The sequence below is a fragment of the Mobula birostris genome, chromosome 1 (assembly GCF_030028105.1).
Source record: "Mobula birostris isolate sMobBir1 chromosome 1, sMobBir1.hap1, whole genome shotgun sequence".
Taxonomy (NCBI): Eukaryota; Metazoa; Chordata; class Chondrichthyes; order Myliobatiformes; family Myliobatidae; genus Mobula; species Mobula birostris.
In genome coordinates, this window is record NC_092370.1 from 178379258 (window position 1) to 178404954 (window position 25697).

The 25697-nt window shown below is 42.2% G+C and overlaps 1 protein-coding gene across 1 annotated transcript in view; it reads left to right on the top strand.

Moving 5' to 3' along the window:
• The first annotated feature begins 2251 nt into the window (after positions 1–2251).
• The window catches only part of fmn1 (formin 1), a 411005-nt gene continuing 387559 nt past the window's right edge, over positions 2252–25697 (top strand). The window contains exons 1-2 of the mRNA XM_072266825.1: positions 2252–2335; positions 22760–24792. Coding sequence (XP_072122926.1) covers positions 22887–24792 — 1906 coding nt within the window. The 5' untranslated portion in view covers positions 2252–2335; positions 22760–22886. The remainder of the gene's footprint in view (positions 2336–22759; positions 24793–25697) is intronic.

Below are 25697 nucleotides of genomic sequence, written 5' to 3' on the forward strand. Positions count from 1 at the left end.
CCTGTTTTTTGGGGCTCAACTGTGAATAAAGAAGCATGTGATTCACAAATAAAAATTCTCACCTAAATTGATCAAAATCCCTGGTTGTGGTATTTATTGTATGTGAACAAACGGTTAGAGGCTGAATAATTTTTCAAGGCACTGTACATCTTCTTAGTAGCCAAATGTAAGTAAAAGCGTAAATATAATCTAGTCCAAAAGGGAGAATATAACTTTCAATTTCCTGTCCAAACTAACACTTACATTCAAAATGGCATACTTATATCTCTGAGCATTCTCCCTACCTAAGAACAAGTATTGGAAATCTAACACCTTTAATTACATGCTGAGCCAGAACAATGAAACAGTTTTTCCTCTCAGCTTTCTACAGCAATCACTCTCTCTGCAACTGCCTTGTCTGCTCATCCCTACCAACCAAAACCACCATTTATCCCTGTAACTGTGCTAAATGTTACACTGGCCCCTACACCTCCTCCCCCCAAGACCTTCCAGGTGAGGCAGCAATTCACATGTGAATCATTTGATGTTGTTTATTGCATCCAGTGCTCCTGCTGTGGTCTCCTCTCCATCAACGAGACAAGATGCAGGATGGGGTATCACTTCCTGGAGCACCCTCACTCCACCCACCATAGCAATCAGGATCTCCCAGAGGCCAGTTATTTTAATTCCTCTTCTTACTACCACACTGACATGTCTGTCCATAGTCTCCTATACCGCCAAGTTGAGGCTAGACACAGATTAGAGGAACACCACCTGCTTTGGTAGTTTCCAACCTGACAGAATTAACATTGGCTTCTCTAGCTTCTGGTAACCAAAACCCTCACCTTTTGTTTTCCCTTATTTCTGTCACCCCTTCACCTTTCCCTCCCCACCCTTATGACAGATCTCACACCCTGCACTCCATGGCTTTACTGGCCTCTCCTAGCAGCTAAAATACGAATGCCTGATTGTGCTCAACATTATTATTTTACAAATTGCTCAGAAGTTTCTGAGAAAGCAATGCCCAAACAATTCAAATCAGCTAACGCTGAGCTATAACCTCAGATCCATAAACTTGCACATTATTTAACTGTAGAAAGTGTGGGCGGCCATTTAACTATTGTGAATTGGAGCTCAATTTTCCCGCAAATCAAATGGTCGAAACGAACACTCAAAGATAGCAAATAGTTATTAAATTATTACTTTTTACAGGTAAAACAAATATTTGCTTTCCTGTATCTTGATTTGGTGTACTGTATTAAATAATTTCCCTCATTTTCTTTCATCCCAATTGAATGGGAAGGTAAGTTCTTGGTCGCAACGTTCTCCACCATGTAGAAGTTTTATTGACCCTCACCTCTCATCAATTACAAGAATTTGAAGTGACCTTTTACCGAATCGGCAAGCAATGGAAATAACCGCAACTAGCAAATTCCGTGGTCAATAGAATAACTATAATAAGTCAATAATAAGTAAAACAATAAAAACTATCAATTCATTTACTATAAATAAATTCGGTTGTCAAACGTCAGTGGTTAATAACCTCTGCAAATATTTCTGGTTCATCGGTGATTAGTTTGGTAAAGATTTCTCGTTTGCATAAGAACCAAATTATTATTATTTAACAAAGGATGGGAAGGTTGATTATACCACACGTGATCATGTTTCCTTACAAAGAGCTTTGAGCATCCAGTTTAACAACTTGCGATATTGTGTCAGTGAAATAAGCTGCTTTACTTTATCCGAGGCGCTATTTAAACTCTAATTTAAAAAATGTACTCATACTTCACTGTCGAGTCTCTGAACATCACATTACGAAATCCCGTTTATTTTGTTGATGAAAAATAATTAAAACTATCCTCATTACCAAAGACGCTCTAAATTTTGAAATTACCTCAGGACTGCAAAATGTTTATGTCCCAATAAAAATTTTTTGAAGAACCCCATCAACTCTACTTTGACGCATGCGCTGCTGGAAGCTACACTGACAGATGTGTTGAGGAAACCACTTCACAAAGGTATATTTCGCCTGATTGCAATGTTTCTTCCCCCCTTCGGCTCTGCTCCCTGATCTATAAATAACCAAGTGAGATCAACTCACGCGCGTTGACTGCTTGCCAGGGATCGTCTCGTCGAGTCGCAGCTCCGATTGCTAACATGATAGGTCTGATGCAACTGCGAAGTTCTGTCCGTGTGGCTGTGCGTCGTGTCAATCATTCGCCCGGTTCCCAGCTCAGCTGCTGCCTCTACGAAACTGACTGCGAGGGGGAAGAAACACTGTTGACGGGGCAACAACATCACACGCCATCCAAAGTAAGCTTCTGCAGATAATCACATCTCATCCACTATACGCCAGGTAAATAGATTGTCAATAATAACTTGTTAAGAGGAGATGTTTAAAAGACACAATAAACAGGCATTTTATGTGACATAAATGAGCTTCAATTTTCCTACAATATTGCTGCGGAAATTCTAGATTAACTTTGATTAACGTATTTGACGCAATGAAAGAAGTGTATATTTGATTACTCTATGGAAACATATCTGTTAAGCAATTAGTACAGATTCCTGTGGAATCTTTTTAATATGTTGGTTGTCACTGTTTAAAATGAATGCTTCTTATGCTATTAATTTGCACCTTATTTTAAGAATTGGTCATTGATCGGGTAAGTGATTCGAATCTAAAAATCTGACTATTAATTGTCCATGAATTATGCGTTTTAGGGTTGGGTATTTTTAGAATATGGTAGATAATAGTTTTGTTTATCTGGCTATATTTTTCCAAGGCTTATTAAGTAAAATAATGCTTCAGGAATTGCAAAATTGTTCTTGATATCTTTGGAACAGGTTTAATTATTGACTGTATAAATTGATTCCATGTTATTGATTTTGGGGTCACTCTTAAAAAGGGGAGATGGTGGAAAATGCTTAAAGCTAAATTGTTCAGAAATGACAATTTTTGAATTTTCTAATGCACACATTAATTAATATTTAATATATTGGTATTTTGCACAAATATTGTATTTGTACAATTTTGAGACAGAATGGGTCGGCATTACTGGAGCAGGACTTTGTGTATCCTAGTAGTTTGCTAAAGTCACAAAAGTACATTTAGTTTTAAATGTACTTGTCCATATATGTTCCTAGAATTGTGAATTGATTATGGCAACATGAGGGAACTGGAAATCTGGTAATTTAAATGATCTGAACAGAGGAATTTTTGAAACAAGTGCACTAGAATAAGGAGGAAAATAAGTGGTTGGACTCAAAAAAAAAAAGTCGAATGAAAAGAAAGTTTAAGAAACAAGGAAAAGTTTTTAAAAAAGTAATATTTAAAAATACTGTAAAACACATCACTAACCAAAGCCTTAGATTCCTCACTTTTAATTACTTTCTTGGCAATGAAATTTGATTGTTAGTCATCACCAACTATAATTTTGTGAGAAGAAAGTTATACTGGTAATAACAAAACTTGTATTTCTGCATCAATACAAAATTTAAAAATCAGGGGTGTAGAGGGACTTGAGAGTCCTAGTGCAGGATTCCCTAAAGATTAACTCGTAGTTTGACTCAATGATAAGGAAGGCAAATGAAATGTTACCGTTCATTTCAAGAGGACTGGTATACAAAAGCTGTGATGTAACGCTGAGGCCTTATAAGGCATTGGTTAGTCCGTACTTTGGAGTAATGTGAGCAGTTTTGGGCCACTTATCAGAGAAAGAATGTGATGGCATTCAAGAGGGTTCAGAGGAGGTTCATAAGAATGCTCCCAGGAATGCAAGGTTTAATATATGATGGTTCTGGGCCTTTACTTGCTGGAGTTTAGAAGAATGAAGGGGGGGGGGGGGGAAATCTCATTGCAACCTATCAGACATTGAAAGGTCTGGATAAAGTGGATGTGGAGAGGATGAGGGAGTGTAAGACCAGAGGGCATGGTCTCGGAATAAAAGGATATCTACTTAGAACAGAGATGAGGAAAATTTTCCTTAGCCAGATGGTGGAGAATCTGTGTATTTGACAATTAATGTGTAAACACAACAGTTTCATGTAGTATATTCAACATTTTAGTAATATTCAAGTAATATATTAAATATATTGTTTGATTAAGCATTCTTAGTTTACATACTTTATTATGGGTTATATGAAAGATGAATTTGAATGGCATATGTCATTATGCCACCACATCATAGCTGTGTGCCTCACCAAAAAAAAAGAAAATAAACTAAATAAATCTCAGCTCCTGAGTTTTTCCTTCGATTAGTTTCTAGAGTTACACAACATAATAATGGTGATGAGGAAGTTTTTAAATCAACCCAAGATGACTATCTACCTGTGGAAGTGCAGCACATTTTTCTTCGGAAGAGGACAGAGACATTTGAGTTTTTTTTTAAAAAGGCAGGATACAGACAAAATTAGCAAACAACACGTGCAGCCACGGGTTTATAAACAGTGAGTAGTGGGTGATAATAATAAATTTAACAGAAAGCTGATATAGCTAGCTACATCAGAAACATAGAAGTGTTAGACTGCACAACAGATAATTGGATGATATGTACTGAACTAATTGAACAGTATTTTGAAGTAAATGAAATAGCCGATGAAAAACGAGTGCTAGTGTTGCTGTGTGCAATGGGTGGAAAAGTATACAGTTTACTTAGAAGTTTAACTGCTCCAAACAAACCAGTGGATGTGGAGAGGATGTTTCCTATGGTGGGATAATCTACGATCAGATGAAACAATCTCAGAATAGAGGGACATCGATTTAGAATGGAGATGAGGAGCAATTTCTTTAGCCAGAGAGTGGTGAATCTGTAAAATTCATTGCTACAGGTAGCTGTGGAGGCAAAGTCATTGGGTATACTTAAAGCAGAGGTTGATGAAGTAATACAGGGAGAAGGCAGGAGATTGGGGCAGAGAGGGAAATGGATCAATCATAATGAAATGGCGGAGCAGACTCGGGGCCACTTCGGCTCCTAAATATTATGGTCTTGTACTGAACTGACACCTGCAAATATCCAATGGGAGAAATACAACTTCAATGGGAATGACATTCGTAAGAATGAAATACAACAACCAACAAGCCACATTGGGCTTGTATGTGGTTAAAAACAGGAGTGCCAGCATTCTGGGGCCATGATTGGCTGAGATAACTGCAAGTTGATTGGAGATCCATCTACCATTTGCATGCCACATCCCCTGCAATAGAGTCAACTGAAAGTGAATTAGGAAAGGTACTGGATGATGCCACAGCAATGTTCAAGGATGGCATTGGAAAACTTGAATATCAAGGGTAAAATAGTGTTAAATAGAGATGTCACACCCTATTTTTACAAAGCCCAACTAGTTCCTTGTATCATCCTTGCTAAATTATCCAGTGAGTTAGATTGAATGGATGCTGAAAGACTTTTTTGCAAGGTTGATTGAAACTTATGGGCAATGCCAGTGATCACAGTAGCCAAGAAAGATGCATCTGTCAGGACGTGTAGTGATTTTAAGGCCACTGACAACCCAGTTCTGAAAGTAGATCAATACCCTCTGCCCTGGCTAGACCAATCTGGAGGTAAACACTTCAGCAAAGTGAACTTAGCTGAGGCCTACGTACAGATGGAGATGGAAGAAGAGTCCAGAGTATTTCTCACCATAAACACTCACTAAGTTTCCGGTTTAAGGTAATGCTACCAAAGGCATTTGACAGCTTACTGGTAGATCAGAAGGCAAAAGATTCGACTAAAAACATAACTTGTAATACTTTTTTTTGGAACAAATTATGGGGATCTATCACTACAGCCAGTGAGGAGGCAGGCAGAGGCAAGGCTGGTTTGGGAGTTAAACTGTGCTGGGGCATTGCAAGACACAACGTGTTTGAGCTGGGGTTGCCAGCAGAGTTTGTTTTGCTGTTGGAATGAATGATTTAGAGAGGAGTCGACGCGGGAGAATTTCTATGACAGTCCACTGAGCCTGGGTGCAAGGTCGGATTGCTCCACATGCCAAGCCAATACGGTGAGATCAAGAACAACTTTGGGCTGGGTGACCCAAGTGTATCATGGCACTGGTGTCCAGGTCCTGGAGGGAGGCACTATCCAGTGCTTGGACAATTTAAATGTTGGCACAGATAGACTGGCAGCCTGAGTGTTGGGAATGGAGGTGAGAGTTGGGCTGATTTTGCTCGTTCTCCCATGAATGTTCTTTCCTTTCTCTGTGGTGCTGAGGCTGTGAAATGATCTGTTTTTTTTTCTCAGCTGGTGTGATGATCTGACACCAAGGCTTGGGCCTAATCCAACTGCTTCAGGAGCAGATCTGTAGACTCAGTCTGGTTTAGAATGCTGTTGGCTTGCTTCTATTTGTTTTCTTTTCTTTTTCTCTCTTTGCGCAGTGGTTTTTGCTCTTTTTTTTGTAAATTGAGTTATTTGAGTTTCTTGTTTTGTGGCTGCCTATAAGCAGACAAATCTCAAGGTGTATAGTTTATACATTCTTTGATAAGAAATGTGTTTTGAATCTTTGAAGGGGCTTTATCTCTATAATATGCTTACCTTTGGAGCAGCATCTGCATCCTCGCAGAAAGCTATGGACCAGGTGCTACCAGCCTGCCCAGGCACTCAGTGTTACCTGGATAACATCACTGTTACCGGTGAAGATGACAAGGAACATCTCCAAAAATCTCAAGACAGTTTTTAAAAAGATTAGAAGATTATTGGCTCTGAGCATGATGCAACAAGTGTGAATTCTTTAAACCAAGCATCACTTACTTGACGCACAGCATTGACGCACCAGAATTACGCTAGTGTGCTGAGAAAATTCAAACAGTGGTAGCTACCCCAAGGCCTAAGGACATGTCACAGTTGTGATCCTTTTTAGGATTTGTCAATTATTGTAACAGATTTCTGCCAGACCTTTCTACTGGGCTGTACCCTTTGAACTCATTACTACAGATTGGGAAGAAATTGCAAAGATCAAAGGAGTGTGAGGTGGCTTTCAGAAAGGTTAAGGAAATAGTGACATCAGATACTGTACTCGCCCATTTTGACCTATATCATCCAGTGAAGCTTGCCTGTGACGCCTCACCTTGTGGTATAGGTACAGTCACGTCACATGTTATGAGTGATGTTAGTGGACGACCCATAGCCTTTGCATCACGTTCCCTTGCCACTGCAGAGAAAAAGTACACACAGATTGACAGAGTGGTCTTAATTCTGGTTTGGGTGTAAAACGTTTCAAACAGTATGGGGAGGGTCCACCCTCATTACTGATCATCAGCCACTGGTGTCCATTTTGAATCCACTAACAGCAGCAGCACCAGTGCAGAGATGGGCTCTGTTTCTTGGCGGACACAATTACAAGATTGAATTCAAGAGGATGACTAATCATGGAAATGCTGTTAGATAGTCTTGTTTACCCTTGGTAAAGGAAATACCTGAAAAATTTACAAAAGAGGACACTCCTCTTGATGCATTCTCCCTATTGTAAGGTTTGATTGGTGTAGTTTATGGATTGGACTCATTTTTAGAGAACTCTGCAGTTCATGTTACAGGTGTTTCTGGTTACATCCTCTTTATTGTTTTTTTGATCGGGGAACTTCGACACAGACTGGTTCTGCAGTCAATGGATAACACAGTGCTAAACTGAACTAAACTGAGCTGCACTGAACATTCCTAGACTATTTCAAGGACTCTGCAGATTGATGTTGAATACTATGTGTGTTATTTGGTTGTTTTTTGTTGTTTGTGCAATTTATTCATCTTTTGCGCATTGGGTGTTTGATGTTTTCTTCAAACGGGTTCCATGGTGTTTCTTTGTTTTGTGGCTGCCTGTGGTAAGACATATCTTGGGGTTGTATACTGCATACATACTTTGATATTAAATGTATTTTGAATCTTTGAAAATCTCCCTTAAACGTCAAAGATGTTCCAAAGGGAAATCAGAAAAGACCCCACAGTGTGGCAACTCAAAATGGCTGGAAGGTGCAGCAGAAATACCAGATCCTCCATGAACCTGGTTTGACATTATAACTATTTGGATGTCAGAATCAGATTGCAAAGAGAAGTCTTTTAATTGCAAAAGAACCTAATTTATGCATTTTAATTTGCTATCTAATGATAATGCACATTTATTTGAATGCTATTTTCTGGATTATTCAGAAAGATGCATTTAGATTTCAACAGCAGCTACTTGACTTTGAGAACTCCCCAAATATTGCACTTAGTGAAGATTTGTTATGTAAGGAGCATGGAAGTCAATTTGCAAATGCAATTTGTCCAAAACATAACTTCAAAATAAATGATCAAACCCGCTTTTGTTGTGTTGCCTTTTAGTAAAAGGAGGATATTTCCCTCCAAAGAAGCTCTTTGGTGGCTTAGTTTTCTCTTCTGAAATCTATCATGTTTGTCAGTGGTGTGTTGCAAAAAGTATGATGTCCAAATATTAGACTACATTATGTTCTAATAATTTGGGCCCTGATTTTAACCCACTGCTTTCAAAATTGAAATGAAGGTATCAGCTTATTTTTTTAAATAATGTGTTTATCTCTTTATTTTCAGTGAGTTTTGCCTCTAGCAATAAGCAGTCATCCCACATTTAGAATTATGGTTCAAATAGACCTATTTTTTAAAAACTAAATCACAACAGGCACTTATTCATATTGTGCTGCCTTGTGATTCCTGATTCATTTTTGAGGCATTCAGAAACTGTAATCTTGGACAAATTTCAATCTTGAAGGTCTATGAAAGCAGAACAGAATTTTCTATCCTTTTGTGCCAATGCTCTCATGAATCAAAGCTAGATGGGGCTGTGTATTAACCAAATGGATTGCAAAGAGGTATCAGAAGGGTACAGATGGTATAAGTGAATGAGTGATAGCATGTAGATTAAATATAGAAAAATGCAATGTCATGCATTGTGCTCGAAAATTTGTAAAGACATCTTTATTGGAGAGTTTCAATCATTTGAACATATGTTAGCATTCTATATAAAATGGAGATGTTGTGCGCCAATTATATAAAGTCTGAATGAATGTGTGTCTAGAACAGCCGTTCTTAATCTTTTCATCCTTGAAGGAACCCTTTTCAGATCTCAGGGAACCCATGCATAAATAGTATTATACCTATAGTTCACAGTATGTTAGCGTGATCAGTAAGTTGTAGATTTCATAATCCAAAAATAATTGTCAATGCTCTTTTGAATAGAGAATAAATTTTTAGCCAACCTTTCTTGGGGGGGGGGGGACAGATAGTTAAGCTTAGCTTACTTTCCTTCTCTTTGATAAATTTCTAAAAACTCAAGGCAAACATAATAAATTTCTCAATTCTGGGTTGAACTTGAGATAAGCACACATGGATTTCACCTTCAACTAAAATGAAACTTTCTATCCTTGCTCTTGATGATTGTTAAACAAGAAAAAGCTTGCTCACACAGGTAAGAAGTTGAAAACCGCCATTCATAGGAAAGCAAAACAAATGGCAGGATACTCTTTCTCATAAATCCAGAACTTGTCCAGGGGCAGGTCAGTAAATCTCATCTTGAGCACATGATCAGAATGCAGCTCACTAAGTTCTTCCTCTTCTCTCAAAGTCAAGTTCTCAGGCTGAGCAGAAAATTCAGAGAAGGGGTCCCTCACCCAGTCATATACTTGTGTTAAAAAGGAGGAAAACCGTTGTTCAGTTTTGTTCTGCAGTTCTTCCAGGTAGTTTTCAATAAGACTCGAGACTTTCTGATATCCTTCCTCATTCTCAAGCCCAAGCAACAGTAGAAACATTTCAAGATTTCTTTTTGTAGCATGATTTTTCCAAAGATTCAGTTTCCTTTTTAAATCCAAGAATCTTGTCAAATGAAGTCAAAACATATTCTCCAGGGCCTTACAAAGACTTGTTCACCTGGTTCATATGATGAAAAGTCTCTGTTCAATAGGCTAGTTTCTACAGCCATTCTTCATCTTCAAGGCACTCACCAAATTCTGGCCTACTATTTTCTTGAAACTACTCCTGCAAATCACTTTTCAGTTCAAACACCCTGTTGAGCACTCTTCCTCCGCTAGGCCACCAGGTTTCTGTATGTAGTAGGAAGTTGGTGTGCTCTTTGTCCAGGTTTTCAGTTTTTTAAAGGTTCTCAAGTGAACTGGCGTTAAAGATACTAAATAACTTGATTCCTGAAGCTTTTTACCAACTGTGACTTTATTTTAAAAGTTTTAATGTTTGTTTTGAGATTCCAATAGTCGTCTAAAATAATCAGCACTTCTGTATGTCGTGTGGCTGTGATTTGTAGTTGTGTTATTTCAATTGTGTTGGAGCCATTGCTGCATTTGTACGTTGTTTGCCACAGACTGGGCACAATGGAATAGGACAACTTGGATCACCAGTCCATGTAAAACCCACTGGTAAATAGCTTTCATTGTATAGATATGATACCAGCTGATTACTTTAGTTCCAAACACTGCTTTTGTCTTTAGGACCCAGAAGAGGCTGGTGGACTTCTTCTGGGAAAACAGGAAGCATTGAGTCTCTGCTGCAGTCTTGAGTCTTCTGATCATGGAGGGCGGTCGGCTGGCGGGCCTCTGCCTCAGGACCCTGCAGCTATACAGGGTCCTGTATAGCAACCACCCTCCAAGTTTGCAGGTGCTGGCGACACATTTTCTCTGCTGAAAACACTGCCTGCGGGAGGGAATGAGGCTTCTAGCGGACAGCATCAGCCGTGCCACATTGAGGGAACTTCCTCGCTTTTACTGAGAGCTGTTCAAGGGTATGGAGTCTAATCTCATCCAGACAGGGTGCTCCTGCGCTGGTGGGGGCCGGTGCCCCAGCTGAGAGGGGGACTGGTCCCCATCCTATCACAGTAAGTGTCGAGGGGGCTTGGGGAAGTGGAGAGGTTCTAATTGCACCACCACCTGATGGACCGGAAGTGTTCGCCGGACCCAGGCCTCAGGATACCATGCAAGAGAGAGAGTCCTGCATAACATGAGCCATCTTGTGGACATGCCCGCCATGCCTTCCATGATGCTCCAAAGCATTTTTTTGTACGGGCTGCTCTTGCACACCTTTCACTTCCTTGCCAACCAGACTCACCTTGGCGGTCTGTGTTACCATCTGGCAGCGGAGAAGATCCCCAGTGTAAATCTCCTTTATGCAGGGGTCTTTCCCCTGTACCTTAGGGCCCTGGGGTGAAAGGTGTGGCATAGGGCAGTACCGTACAATAGGTCTTTAAGCAGGTTCACTGACACCCTATCCACCTGTCCATTCTGTGACTGAGAGGGGTCAGTGTACCACAGTTATCTGGAGTGGGAGCAGTTGCAGCCCCTGTTGAGTATCTGAAGGGGCTGCTGCTCAGGATCTAGCTGCACTTCAGCCCTGTGCTCCTTTTATACAGGCACCCAGTACAGGTAGGGACAGGTTGCGAGCAGGATCTAGCAGTGGGATTACTCTTGGGTCTGGCCAGGATGGCTACCCACAGGTCCAGGTGGCAGAAAGTCAAGGGCTCTGCCAGGGCCAACTGCCTGCACCTCTTCCAAGGGTACATTCGTGCATGGTTGTCCTTGGAGAAGGAGCATGCGGTCACAATTGGTAAAGTGGGGGATTTCTGGGAGGGATAGGCCCCCCAGGGAATTGACTGTTTTATAGAAACTAATAATAATTTGACTTTATTCACTGTCTTGTAAATACTTTATGTTTGTACTTTGAGTAAATAAACTTTTATAGTTTTGTTTAAAAACAAGATTGACTTCTTTTGTGCACTAGTGTCCATTGTTGCACTAGTTCTGTGAAGTGACTTGAAAGATTGTAATTTTTCATCATTAACCCTATCAGAATTGTCTGTAGGCCTAAGAATCCTCCTCATCCATCTCACACCTCCTCTTCAAAAATCACCACACTGGACCGTCTTTAGAATGAAAATTTCTTTCCAATATTCTACTACCCTATCTTGCATTTAAAAACTGAGGATGGATTCTAGGATATAAACACAGCCCTGCTGTGCACTATCATACTGGGCTGAGCGATCTCTAACAAGATTGTTAACAGATCTGCTCAACCAGTGCCCATCACGGTGAGCGCAAAGTTAAAAAAACTATGTTTATTTTTTTTAATCACCATCTCTCGTGAAACCCCTAGCAACCTTCCGCGGAAGCCCGGTTGAGAAACCCTAGTCTAGAATATTGTGAACAATCTCCTTTGCGTATTGAAATATATGTATTTCAACACGCAAAGTGTGCTCATGCACACACCTGCTATTGCAGCAAATGTTCACCATGACTCGTGTTTTGTTTTGTATGAGGAAAGATTTAGCAAGCAGGACCTGTACGTCTCACCGTTTAGAAGAATAAATGGTGATGCTTCCCTGTTGGGGTTCTCAAGAACAGGGTCACAATCACAAAAACACAGATGTGCACACTGGAAGTCCAAGAACTCTTCCTCCAGCAAATTGAACAAGAAACATCTGGCCTGAATTTTAAAATAAAAGGTTGTGGTGTCACCACAGAGATTGATAAAAAGATAGAAAGAATAGATGGGATAAATAGAAGTTTAGCAGAAGGAGTGCTTTTATGATAAGAGCAATATGGCAGAAATGCTGACTGTTTGGATACATATTGACTGCAGAATGAAGGGAAACGGTAATCAGCTAGGGGCAGAGGAGTTAAAGTAGCTGTTGAGGGTTGTTGAGCTGAAAAATATTGGATAGCTGGAGAGGGACCTAGAAAAATGTCAACTCACAGATGTGAACTTCAACTTTAATGGCTTTTTGAAACTTAAGAACAAATGCAAGTCAGGAAAACCAGGACAGATGGAAAAAGGACATCTTTCAATACAAGGTATAAGGTGAATAGTTTTGGGTGAAATTACATTATTGATAGAGTTGAATAATTGTGGCAGAGGATGCAGCAGCATTTGTGAGTCAGTTCAGATCATCTGAGGAGATGAGGAAGATATTTTTGCAGAATTGGTTATAAGGCTATCTTTGAATGAAGGGATATAGGATCTGACATTCTTGATTATGCATGAGTCTTCCCATTATTTAGTTAGGGATCAACTATCGCTCACCAGAAGGCTGTGGCAGTGTGACATTACTTAAGTTGTGGATAGGTTAACAGAGGTGATGGGGAGGGTGGGAGGGAGAGATGAGACAAGTGTTACAAATTTGTAGTTGAAGTCTATGGATAACCATGTTAAGGCACATGAAAAAATGTGTAGAAAATGTGACAATGTACTAATGCTTAAGTATTTGCCTCCCTCTTTAAGTAGTTATCAGGCTTTATTTTTCATGGATGAAATCCTATCAATGCAGTTCTCAAATATAGTAATTCAATTAGAAAATAATTCATGTAATTTCCTTAAGTAAATGCACATCCCTTCATAATAAATATTCTTATCATTATATTTAACTATCTCACTGTAACCTACCTAATTAGTACCAAAGCATGTTGAATGGGCCCCATTTTGTTCATTGTTTCATTAAATTTCTTTTGAGTCCACTTCATCTGTCAGATGCTTTTAATATTTGATTCCTTCATTTTAAACCTTTTGGCTAATCCTTCTGCTGTTTAAACCCTTTTGTTGAACTCTGCCTAACTGAGCATTGACTTGTACACCAACACCCCCCACTGGCCTCCCTTTGTCCCATCTTCCAGACCTCTGTTTCTCTTCAAGACTTCAAGTTAAATTCATTTGCAGTTCTTCTGTTTATCTTTCTCTTCACCTCTTTTCTTTCAAACAAGTGAATAACTACTAAAAGAAAAATGTTTTAAAAATTTAATTGCCCAATAAATCAAATAGAAGCGTTTACAAAATACAATGGATTCCGTTTAATTGGGCCATCAGTTAATTGGGGCAGCTTATTTTGGATAACTTTTAAAGAACACAAACTAATCAAGCAAATATCTGGGATCCCCTTCCTTTATTTGGGACATTATGCCACCTACCTGGGACAGGAGACTGTTGCCAAACAGTTTCTAAATAGAGCTGGTTGTATGTACTTGTGTGGCCATTAGGTTCTACACTGTGCTTCGAGCAAACAGTTTTCAAATAGTGTGAGTAGCTGTGTTCAAAAAGCAGTGAATTTTGTCACTGATAGTTAGTGAGAAATAAGCAGTAAGACAATTCAGAATTGTTTTACTCACTGTGGTTTCAAGCATTCAGGCTTGGAGATGATAGAAATGGCCGGGAGCGAAAATGAAACAGTTTCACTACTTCAACTTAGAAACTATGAAGAATTTGAAGGTATCCACAATAATCTTGATTGTTACAATGAAAATGAAGATTTGGAGGATGGAATTGTTGAAAACATCATATGAAGGCAGTCCACTACCTACACTAGATATCTGAGCTGATTTTGTTCATTTACGCTCAATCAAAAGAACATGGCAGCATATCTGTCGATAACCATTGGAAACTAATACAGTTTTATAGTAATATAGTAGTATTAGTAGTGTTCTAATTTGTTCTGTATTTCATTTAATTACAAATGTAAGGCTCAGGGCTATTGGCTCATGTTTGTCTAGGGGAAACCCCATCCGCCCGCCAAACCATGTCTCACGTTTGCGTAGTTGCTGTGTAATACACCCTGGTACAAACTCACCCATAAAATATCAAACAGCACACAAGGTATGATTTACAAATTACTCTTCATAAATCTTACTGGAACTATGTAATTAATAGAGATACAATATAAATGGAAAGTAAAAGGTGCCAAGCTTATCAGGGTTCAACCACTTCGTGCAGAACCATTGGAGCTCAATTAACAGGGTCTTCTTTCCACCATCCGATCTCCTCCGACCTCCTCAACCCGCCGCCCGGGGCCAACCACGGTGGTTGACCAGAGCGCGTGCAGCACGTCCTTTCTGTTCGGTGCTCCTCCCGAAAAGGCCGCACACTGACCCAGGTTCCCACACATACAGATAGAATAACATAGCATCCATTGGTTAGTTTCTCCGTTATCTATAACTATAACCCAAACATTTCAGCTACAGAGAACATTACCTCATAGTTAACATTACAAAGAAGCCATTTCATTATTACACTTCAGAGGAGCCATTTTATAATTAGTGGTTAACAGTTAACATTACAGTTAATATTACTGAGAACCCTACATTCTCCCCCCACCGAATTAAGTCATACCCTCATGACATTCAGATAATTCGGCAACACTTTCTCCAGAACACCACAGCCCAATCCAAGTGCAGAAAGTAGTGACATAACTCCCCAAAACAGTAGAGATCACACCCTGCTCCCCAGGTGCTACATAGGCTAACCTCTCCCGGGGGGGGGGGGGGGGTCCTAATCCTCTGAGACCTCCGTACCCCCTCTTTTAGCTCCTCTGGCTCAGCCACTACTGGGAACGCTTTGGGGCTACCAGGCAAAACCTCCCACGATCTGTCACTCAAATCCCTCTGCAACTCGGGGCCCCCTGCCTCGGGTTCGGGCCTCCCTCCCTCTCCTCCAGAGTCCGGCTGCACTCCCTGCAGCACACCAATAGCTCCCCTCATTTCCCCTGATGCAGTGGGAGAAGAGCCTGGAGTCTCTTCCTCCGTCACAGGGGAGTTAGCGAATGGCAGCATGTACCATACATCCGAATCCGAATCCGAATCCGAATCCTCCAAATCAGTATCCCTTTCCGGGGCTGGGCCCAGCCCTGTCTCTTTTGCGGTGGGCTCTTCCCTCGCCCCGCGCCTCCGCAGAGTCCTCGTACTAGGCGTAAATTCCAATTCGGGCTCTTGGTCTGCCTGCACCTCTTGGCCCAGGGTCAATAGGTGGTTCCAGTGGAGTATCTTGACAGGTCCCGTCCCGTCCTCTGGCCTCACCCGGAAAACCGGCAGGTTTGGCATCTGACTTTCCACCACATAGGGTATGGCCGCCCAGCGATCAGCCAACTTGTGCTTTCCAGGTAATCCCAAATTCCTTATGAGGACTCGGTCTCCCAGCAGGAATTGGGAGAACTTCACTTTCTGGTCATACCTCTTCTTATTTCCCTGATTTTGCTTGGTGGCCACCACCCCAACCAATTCGTAAGCCCTTTTCAGCTCTCTCCTCATATCAGACACATTCTTCAGATAAGGCTTCGGCTGCACGTCACCCTCGTCAGTACTGAAACAGAGGTCAATGGGCAAACTCGCCTCGTGCCCAAACATCAGGTAATCGGGTGAATACCCAGTGGCTTCATTTCGTGTACAGTTGTAACAGTGAACCAGATGCCCAGTATGTTGGCTCCATCTGCTCTTTTTGATGATCTCTATTGTTCTGAGCATGCCTAACAAGGTCCGATTAAACCTCTCTGGCTGGGGATCGCCCTGCGGATGATAGGGCGTGGTCCTTGATTTCTCAACTCCCAGCATGCCCAGTAATTCATAGATGAGCTTACTCTCAAAGTCCCATCCGTGATCACTATGTATCTGCTGGGGAAGGCCATAATGCATGAAATACTTCTCCCATAACACTTTTGCACCGTAGTCGCCCTCTGGTCCTTGGTTGGAAAAGCCTGAGCATACCTAGTGTAGTGGTCCTTGATGGCAAAGATATTTGCCATGTTGCTGGCATCGGGTTCTATGGACAGAAAATCCATACACACCAAGTCCAGGGGCCCTGCACTCTGAAGGTGTGACAAAGGAGCGGCCTGCACAGGCAGTGTCTTCCGCCGTATGCAGCGAATGCACGACTTGCAGTATTCTTCAACCTCTGACTTCATTCGAGACCAGTAAAACCAGTCTTTGAGCAACCCATCGGTCTTCTCCACCCCCAGATGTCCAGACTCATCGAGCAGTGACTTCAACGCAATCTTCCGATACTTCTCAGGCAGGACCAACTGCCAACACCGTGGTCGGTGCAGGGGTGACGTGACCCGGTATAAAATTTGTTTCCTCAACTTCAACCAAGGCCATTCCCTCAGTAATGGAGGCACCGAAGCATGTTTTGTCTTCTCTGCCCACACCATATCCCCCTTTTCCACCGCGTACCAAATGGTGCCAATGCCCGGGTCATCTCGCTGAGCAGCTGCTACTTACCCTGGACTCAATTCCAGCAGCTGGTTTGTCTTCAGAGCAGCCAAGTCACAGTAAACTGGGGGTAAGGTGTCGTCAGAAGCCCCCAGTGGGTCCACTGCACCATACGGCATCTCCTTTTCCTCAGTCTTCACAGTGATAGCAAACTGACACAAGGCCTTCACCCCAGAGGCAGGAACGCTCTCCCATTCCTGGTCCCTCTCCAATTCCTCATGCGCCTGTTGGGACAAAGCGTCCGCATCGATGTTCCTTCTCCCCGGCCGGTACTTCAGGCTGAAATCATACAACGACAAGGCCGCCAACCACCAATGGCCTGTAACATTCAGTTTCGCCAATGTCACGATATAAGTAAACCAGTTGTTGTCCGTCCTCACCTCAAACTTGGCCCCGTAGAGGTGGTCACTTAATTTATCCACCACCACTCACTTCAACGCCAGGAACTCCAACTTGTGGGTGGTATAGTTGTATAGTTTCTCTGGGAGGGCGACAAACGCTACAGGTCTCAACCCGGCATCCTGATCTTGATACAAGACGGCCCCTAATCCTTCTCAGCTGGCATCGGTGTGTAGTACATAGGGTAACTGGGGGTCCACAAAAGCCAGCACCGGTACCTGGGTCAGCAACTCTTTCAGGGATTTAAAAGCCTCCTCACATTTTGCATCCCACCTCTGCCCAAAGGGCTTCGATGGGTATAGATAGTCTCCAGTCTCCTGTCCCCTTTTACTTTTCTGCCTCGGTTGGGGGGGGGGGGGGTAACCACGCAGAAGCTGGTTCAAGGGGTGACTCATCATGGCGTAGCCCTTCAGGAATCACCGTTAATAACCACAGAACCCCAAGAATGAGTGTAGAGCGCTCGCAGTCTGGGGCCTCGGCCACGTGGTCACCGCTTCTATCTTAGCTGGGTCTGTAACTACTCCATCGCACGAAATTATGTGCCCAACATAGCTAACAGACATCTTGCAGAACTGGCATTTGTCCAGGGAGAGTTTTAACCCTTCCTCCTTCAGTCTGTTTAGCACCTTCAGTAGCCTCGCTTCGTGCTCTTCCAAGGTGGATCCAAATACTATCAAGTCATCCGAATACACCAACACTTCAAGCAAATTCGTATCCCCCACCGTCTTCTCCATGACCCTCTGGAAGATGGCAGGGGCTCCCGATATGCCCTGGCGCATCCTTTTGAACTGGAAAAATCCCAGAGGGCATATAAATGCCATCTTCTCTCTATCGGCATCACTCATCGGGATCTGGTAGTACCCACTCCTCAGGTCCAGCACACTAAACCACTTTGCCCCACTCAGACAGGCCAGCGCGTCTCCAACTCTCGAGACTGTATGCTGGTCAGGGACAACGCGCCGGTTCAGAGTCCCATAGTCCACACACATGCGTACCTTTCCGTTCTTCTTCCAGGCCACTACTATTGGAGATGCATAAGGACTTCGGGATTCAGAGATGATCCCAGCCTCCTTTAACTTGCGCAGGTGCTGGCACACATCTTCCACATCTGCAGGGACCAGTCGCCGCGACCTCTGTCTGAACGGGGTATCCTCAGTCACCCCGATGGTGTGGCGAGTGCTCTTGGAGCAACCCACATCGAACTCGCCAAGGGAAAAACATCTTCCAGCTTCAACATCTTCTCCACCAGCCTCTTCTTCCAACCGGGCAGCACTGGCAAGTCCCCAAAGTTAAAGGCCTCAGCAGTCAGCTTCCCTCTGTTTTTCAATCGTGTCCCCCCAACCCCCCCAGCAGCCTCGACATTACAGTCACCAGGAACAAATGAGCCAGGGGCATCCCTCTCTTAAAGGTGATTTCTCTCTTCGTGGTGTTCCTGACAACCACCGCCATCCTGTTCGCCTGTACCACCGAGGGCCTCTGCACTTCGGGCCTCACCAGCACCCCAGCCGGAAATCGTGACTCCCCCCTCAAGGTCTTCCAGGGCGTCCACTGAAAGGGCACCAAGCATGCCGGGAAATCTGGGGGTTCCCATCGTTCTCGCTACTTACCTGGGCCTTACCACCTTAGAATTCGACTGGGTGCACTACACAGTCCCTCGCTTACATTCAGTATCCGGCCCAGGGTGGCTCTGCACTGCTCAAAAGCAGCTTGAAACATTGGGTGCACAGCCCGTGTCTCCAGAAAGTTCTCACACACCCTCTCCTGGCAGGCCCCCATGAACACCATGGGGGTGTTGGTCCCCATCAGAATTGAAGCACCCACCCCCCCCATCTCAACCGGGTCTGGACAAACCAGCACTAACGTCTCCAGAACTTCGCACACTCCCACATCGGCTTCTGAAAACTCCAGTCTCACTGACAAATACCCGTCATACGAATAATCACCAGCACTGACGCCCCAAGTCTCCAGTGCACTGAATGGGGTCATGGGCAAATGCTTTAAATACTGGTTGTAAACCGAACAGTACAGTAACGTGACCTGCAACCCAGTGTCGAGTACGGCCTTAGCATAGATTCCCTCTATCTTGGATCCCACTAATCCTTTCAGAATCTGCTCTTCCACTTTCAGGGGTTCCTTGGTACATCGCTGGGAACGTGTTCCCCTAGAGACACAAGGCTGTTCCCTCACTGGGAATCCTCTAAGTTTCCCGACACCTCTCCCTGCTTGGATGTCTGGGGACTCCCTCTCCGAGGGGCTTCCTGCTGCTCACGTTCCCGCCGGAAGTGGCCCTCTTCCCCACAGTTATAGCACACCCCCTGCCACTCACATTCTCTCCAAAAATGTCCCTCGTTCCCGCAGTTATAGCACACGCTACCGGTCACCCCTCTTCTCGCAGACCCCCCATCACTCACAGCACTCTGTGCTGTCCATCCCCTGGGGGTGGGGGGGGGGGGTCCCTCCCTACCGACCCCTCAGTTCTCAGGTTGGCCACCACCTCCTTTATCAATTCCCGGGTGGAGCCGGTTCCGCTCACTTCACCACCAGGGGCTACACCTGAGGATTTCACCCCACTGACAGAGTCCTCCCACGGCCTCAACACGTTTTCATCCCCCTTCACATCTCTGATCAACCGAACGAACGTCGGAGAAAGGTGAGTTTTATAGGACTGCCAGACACTCCAAGCAATCTTGTCGTCAGCCTGGGCACCCCTGGTTACCTGATCCATCCTTAACTGATCCACCCCATCAACCCGAATGACCCCCTGGCACCACAGCCTACTAAGCTGTCTCTCTAGCCGAAAGAGGTACACAGAGAGCTTCTCACCCTGCTCCTGACGAATGTTTTGAAAATCCCTGAGAAGCTCCCAGGAGCTCCCGTTCAACCCAAAAGCACTTTCCAAGGCCTCCAGATAATCCTTCAGAGTGACAGCAGGCTGGTTATCCCTCACCCCGCGCACTACCCCAGCTGCCACTCCCCGCAAACTTTCAACTAATCGCTGTCGTTTTGCCTCATCCGAGCACTGCCAGTCACTTAACAATTGTGTCGTTTACTCTATCTACATTTCATAATCTTCTTCCCCTTCAGGGGTGGGTGTTATCCCAGAGAAAGTTCTTATCCTCTGGCAGGGCCCCTCTGCCTTTCTCACCAAGGAGGTAATGGCAGATGCCAACTCGGAACCCTCGCCTTTCGCTAAGGGGTGGGAACTAACCAATTTTTCCAAATCTGACCAATCATTCCCTTCATCCTCCAGTTCTGAAAGAATTCATTCCCTAAGATTTCCTCCCCCCTCTGCTGGCGACTCAGCTCGTTGAGCTTTGACCCCTCCCTCCCTGATAATTTGCAGACGCCATGGTCCCGCCTCCCCTGGGACGCCAATCTCCTCTGGCAACTCTGCCCCTCCTATGTCCTCACTTGTCTGCACCAACACTGTCTGTACCTGCCTCAAAATCAAAGTTTCGCGATACAATTTCCACTTTGCCAACAGCTTTAACTGTACTCAAACCTCGAAGTAACACATCATCCGGTACACTAGTCTCCAACCCCCTCAACACACACACGCATTGCTTGCAGCTGCACACCATCGCCAAAATGCAGCTGTCGCCATCACCACTGTACTTTAAACAAAGTGGTCACACAGCATCCACAGAATTCAATCCCGGACAAGCGACCCACAAATGTAGGGCTCAAAGCTATTGGCTCGTGTTTGTCTAGGGGAAACCCCGTCCGCCCGCCAAACCATGTCTCACGTTTGCATAGTTGCTGTGTAATACACCCTGGTACAAACTCACCCATAAAATATCGGACAGCACACAAGGTATGATTTACAGATTACACTTTATAAATCTTACTGGAACTATGTAATTAATAGAGATGTAATAGAAACGGAAAGTAAAAGGTGCCAAACTTATCAGAGTTCAACCACTTCGTGCACAACCGTTGGAGCTCAATTAATGGGGTCTTCTTTCCACCATCTGATCTCCTCCGACCTTCTCGACTCGTCGCCCGGGGCCAACCACGGTGGTCGACCAGAGCACATCCTTCCTCTTCAGTTCTCCTTTCAAAAAGCCCGCGCACTGACCCAGGTTCCCACACATACAGATAGAATAACATAGCTTCCATTGGTTAGCTCCTCCGTTATCTATAACTATAACCTAAACATTCCAGCTACAGAGAACATTACCTCATAGTTAACATTACAAAGAAGCCATTTCATTATCACACTTCAGAGAAGCCATTTTATAATTAGCAGTTAACATTACAGTTAATATTACTGAGAACCCTACACATAAACTATTGTTTATCTGAGAAACAAATTATCTTTTTTATACCTTTTTTTAACAGTTTCCATGAAGCCTTGGCTAATTAGGGTAGTTATTTAATTGGGACAAAATGTACTGGTTTCGATGTGTCCCAATTAACTAGAATCCATTTGGATTCAATTTAACTGTTTTTTTCCAAATTAATCTGATTTCTATCACTTTTGTTTTTCGCCAATGTTAAACTCTTTGTTTTTCACTTGCAACATTCAAAATTGCTACTGGTCGACCTTCACTAATCCGACTACCTGTAATCCGGTTCCTTCGATAATCCGGCACTGATTATGTTTAATGTGATCCTTCTGTAATTTGGTATTTTCACTAATCCAGCACTCCTCGTGTCCCAATGGTGCCGGATTAGTGAAGGTTAGCCATTGCTTAATGTGATCCTCTGTAATTCGGCATTTTCACTAATGGTGCTGGATTAGTGAAGGTCGACCTGTAATTAGTTCTATGTTTGTTTCAAAATTAGAATTAAATTGCAAACTGAATTCTGATTCCTGGTTCGACCAATTGAGTCATGTATTATTTAGGAAGTGTCAGTTTAACATCTTCCTTAACGTCACCAAGCATATCCCCTACAGTTAGCATAATATTGCAGTCCAACAATGCATTTGTTCAAAAATCTTTCCATGATTCTGTATTTGACTATTTAAATACAGACTTCTCTTTAAAAGCCTTATTATAACAAGGTATTTCTAATATTCTGCCATACCTTTTATACTTATGGATCACCTTTATTTAACTGTAGTATAAGATTTTTTCAGTTGCTATAGAATGAGAATTAATGAGTGTAACAAAACAACAAACTATTAGAGCCTGCATAGCTTTTAATGGCAAGTTTTAAAATCTACATCTCTGAATTAGGCAAGACTCTTGTTTAATTATACCTTCTTATCTCTGGCTACAAATCAATGAGATATTTGCCAGAAATCTGGATTAGTGGCATTCTAAATTGTAAGTGGTAAGGCACATGACTCAAGCCAACATTAAAAATGCAGATTGGGTTATTGATTATTTAACCCTTAAAGGATTTTGTTAATGTTGATGGATGACAGTAATAACTTCAGTAAAATAATTTGATATATTTTTATTTCTGCAGGACTATGACATAGTGAAGACAATAAAGTCTTCAGTGGAGCACAGCAATCACACGATTTGTTTGAATCGAGTTTTTCAAACTTGTATAATTTAAATGGAGTAATTAATTGGATGGAGCATTGCATATAATGGAAGACACTCATACTATCCAGCAGTTACACAAGCCTATCAAAGAACTGTGCTTCATCAATTACTACTGCCCTGGGGGAGGGGCTAGATGGATTATGCAGAAGTGCAGTACATTGTTAGATAGTTCTGTGAAATGTTTTACTGAATGCAATCAAATGAAGGAGGGATCAGGGGTGGGAACACCGAGAGACTTGTACTGTGATAACACTACGTACATTCAGAAACAAACTAAGACAACGGACTACATTAACACTGCTGTGCCTTTATGTGCTGCTGAAAATCAATCTATATTTGCAGATGTGTTCATGATAAAGCCAGCTTATCATCTGATTTTGAATATGGGAAATCAAGATGGAAAACCTCAGGATGTTCAAGAGTCTGAAAATAAGCCTGATGATCAGGAAGAAAACTGCAGTGCATTTGATGTGAAGCATTTGTCATCAATGTCTTCTGACCGTAAAAAATCTGAAACTAAAATCAAAAAGCTGAAAAAGCTTGGCAAGAGAAGAGAAACTTCTGAGGAACCTTCAAGTAAAAATATAAAAAGGAGATCCATTTCAGTTTCAGAACCTATTATGATAGGTGGTAAAAGAAATCAGAAGAAAGACTCTGTAAGCAAATCTCCTAACTCAGTTAATTATAGCAAAAACAGAAGTCTCCAGTCAGTCAAGGTCAGTATTGACTTGGCATTGGAAACAAAAACACCCGAGTCTGAGATACAAGGAGACAACTTGGATTTTCAGAATGATACAAGAACATGTGGATTACAAGCTGATGACTGCACCTTTTTGCCAGAGCATGACAGTGAATTTAATACTGAAGATCCGGTTACTGGCAGCGATAGCTTATCGGGTGACCTAGAAGACACCATCCAATGTCTGCAGCAGCAACACGACAGTTTCTTACAAGGAAAGGAAAAGACTGAGTATTTGCCTTCCAAGGTCAGGAACTTGCTGTCTGGGACAAATTTACCTTCAACGCACAAGATTTATCACTCCGATGGGTTAACAAAAGAGAACACTGTACATTGTGTGCTTCCCAAAGTACAGGCTGCAGATGTTGTTGTGCAAAATGATGTTTCAATGATTTCGAGGGCAGAAGGAATCAAAAATTGTAGTCCATCTGCAACGAATACAAACGAATGTTGTGCGGAGGAACAAGACACTTCTTCATTGATAACTGGAATACAAAATGGAATTGTCAGCAGGTGCAATGTTGACTTCACATCAATGACTGCCAAAGAATGTTATCGTACTTGTCATGAAAAAAATACAGATAATGGCAGAAGGGACTATGAACCTTTTAAGGAAAAAGTACCAAACATTGCGAATTCACAGGTCTGTGGGTATGTCAACAAGAATCTGATGAATGTTGTTGAGAGTGAACAAATACATGAGAAAGGTGAATGGGACAGGGTGTTAAAGAGCAAGGTATATGAATATGGAACAACTCTGACTTGTGACCAGAGGAGATTATCACGGGAGGAAGGACTAGAAGTTAAAGATGAGGTGTTTCTAAAGCCACTTGAAACTGTTGAAGAAGTTATCATGGGTGATCATCTTGACAGAAGCAACAAAAGTGATTCTTTATCTTTACTAACTGCTGTTGGTAATATTTTTAACAATTCCTGTCCGACTTACAATACACAACATTATGTACCTCCTATTCCATCACCTTTGCCCTCAGAATTGCCTAGCCCTCAGCTTCATCACAGGATCCTTCCGCTACCTGCATTAAAAATTGTGGATAAAACTGTAAATGAAGATTGCTTAAAGCTATGTGCATCCAGTTGTACTACATCAAAGGAAATAGAAATAAAAGATAAATTGAATAAAGAAATGATTTTGGAATCAAAGTTCAAGAGCATAAATGAAAATTTCCAGCAACAAGACTGTGAGGAACAAGGTTGGTTAAAGTATTTTTAATTTGGTTTGTAAATATCATTGTTTGGTGCCACAATTATCTTGAAAAGTCTTTGTGCAGGGGTGGAGTGAAGTAAAGCTTAAAGTCTGCAAATCGCTGATTTGCAGAACTCTGCATGTTTGGTATTCAGTTTTCATTGAATAGCCTTAGCAGCTGATTGGTGCCACCTTTTTGTTTGAACACCCACCTGCTGGCAGTTTCAAAATGTGTCCATATCAACATTATAATTAAAATATATATTGACCCTCTGAAGGAATTTTGATGCGTGTGTCTACTTCCCCCTGAGGTTTGAGTTAAGGATATTAGAACATCTACTGAAAGTGAATGCACATGATTCTGAGGGATGAATGTCTTGTGATAAATCCTTGTATCTGATAAATATTTGCACAGGAAAAGCTTCACATATGAAAACAAAGCTCTCCTTCTTTCTAGATTGGAGATATCCGTAACTCAATCTGTGGTTGCACTAAGACGTTAGTTAGTATAACACCAGTATTTGTACTGACGTTAGCTTTTCATTGTATGTACGTTCCTATTCTTTGTATTTTAAAGTAGTGTTTTTATATATATTTTAATTGGTAAAACTTCACAGCATGAAGTGCCTTGAAAGGGAACTATTTGGCATCATGATTTAGTGATGGGCATTCAAGTGATGAAAATTAGAATAAATGAGAAAAGTTAAATAAGTACCTCATGCCTATTACATATTATCTAATTTGCATTTGATGAAGGCACTAAAGGTTATCCTCTAGATTACTTGTTTATTTTAGTGTAGTTATAATTTAATGAACCTTTGCTATCTTTTTATGCTGATATTTCATCAATTCTATGGCAAAATCCTCCCCATGAATTTGTTATTTTATGAATTAAATTGGGACTATGATGTT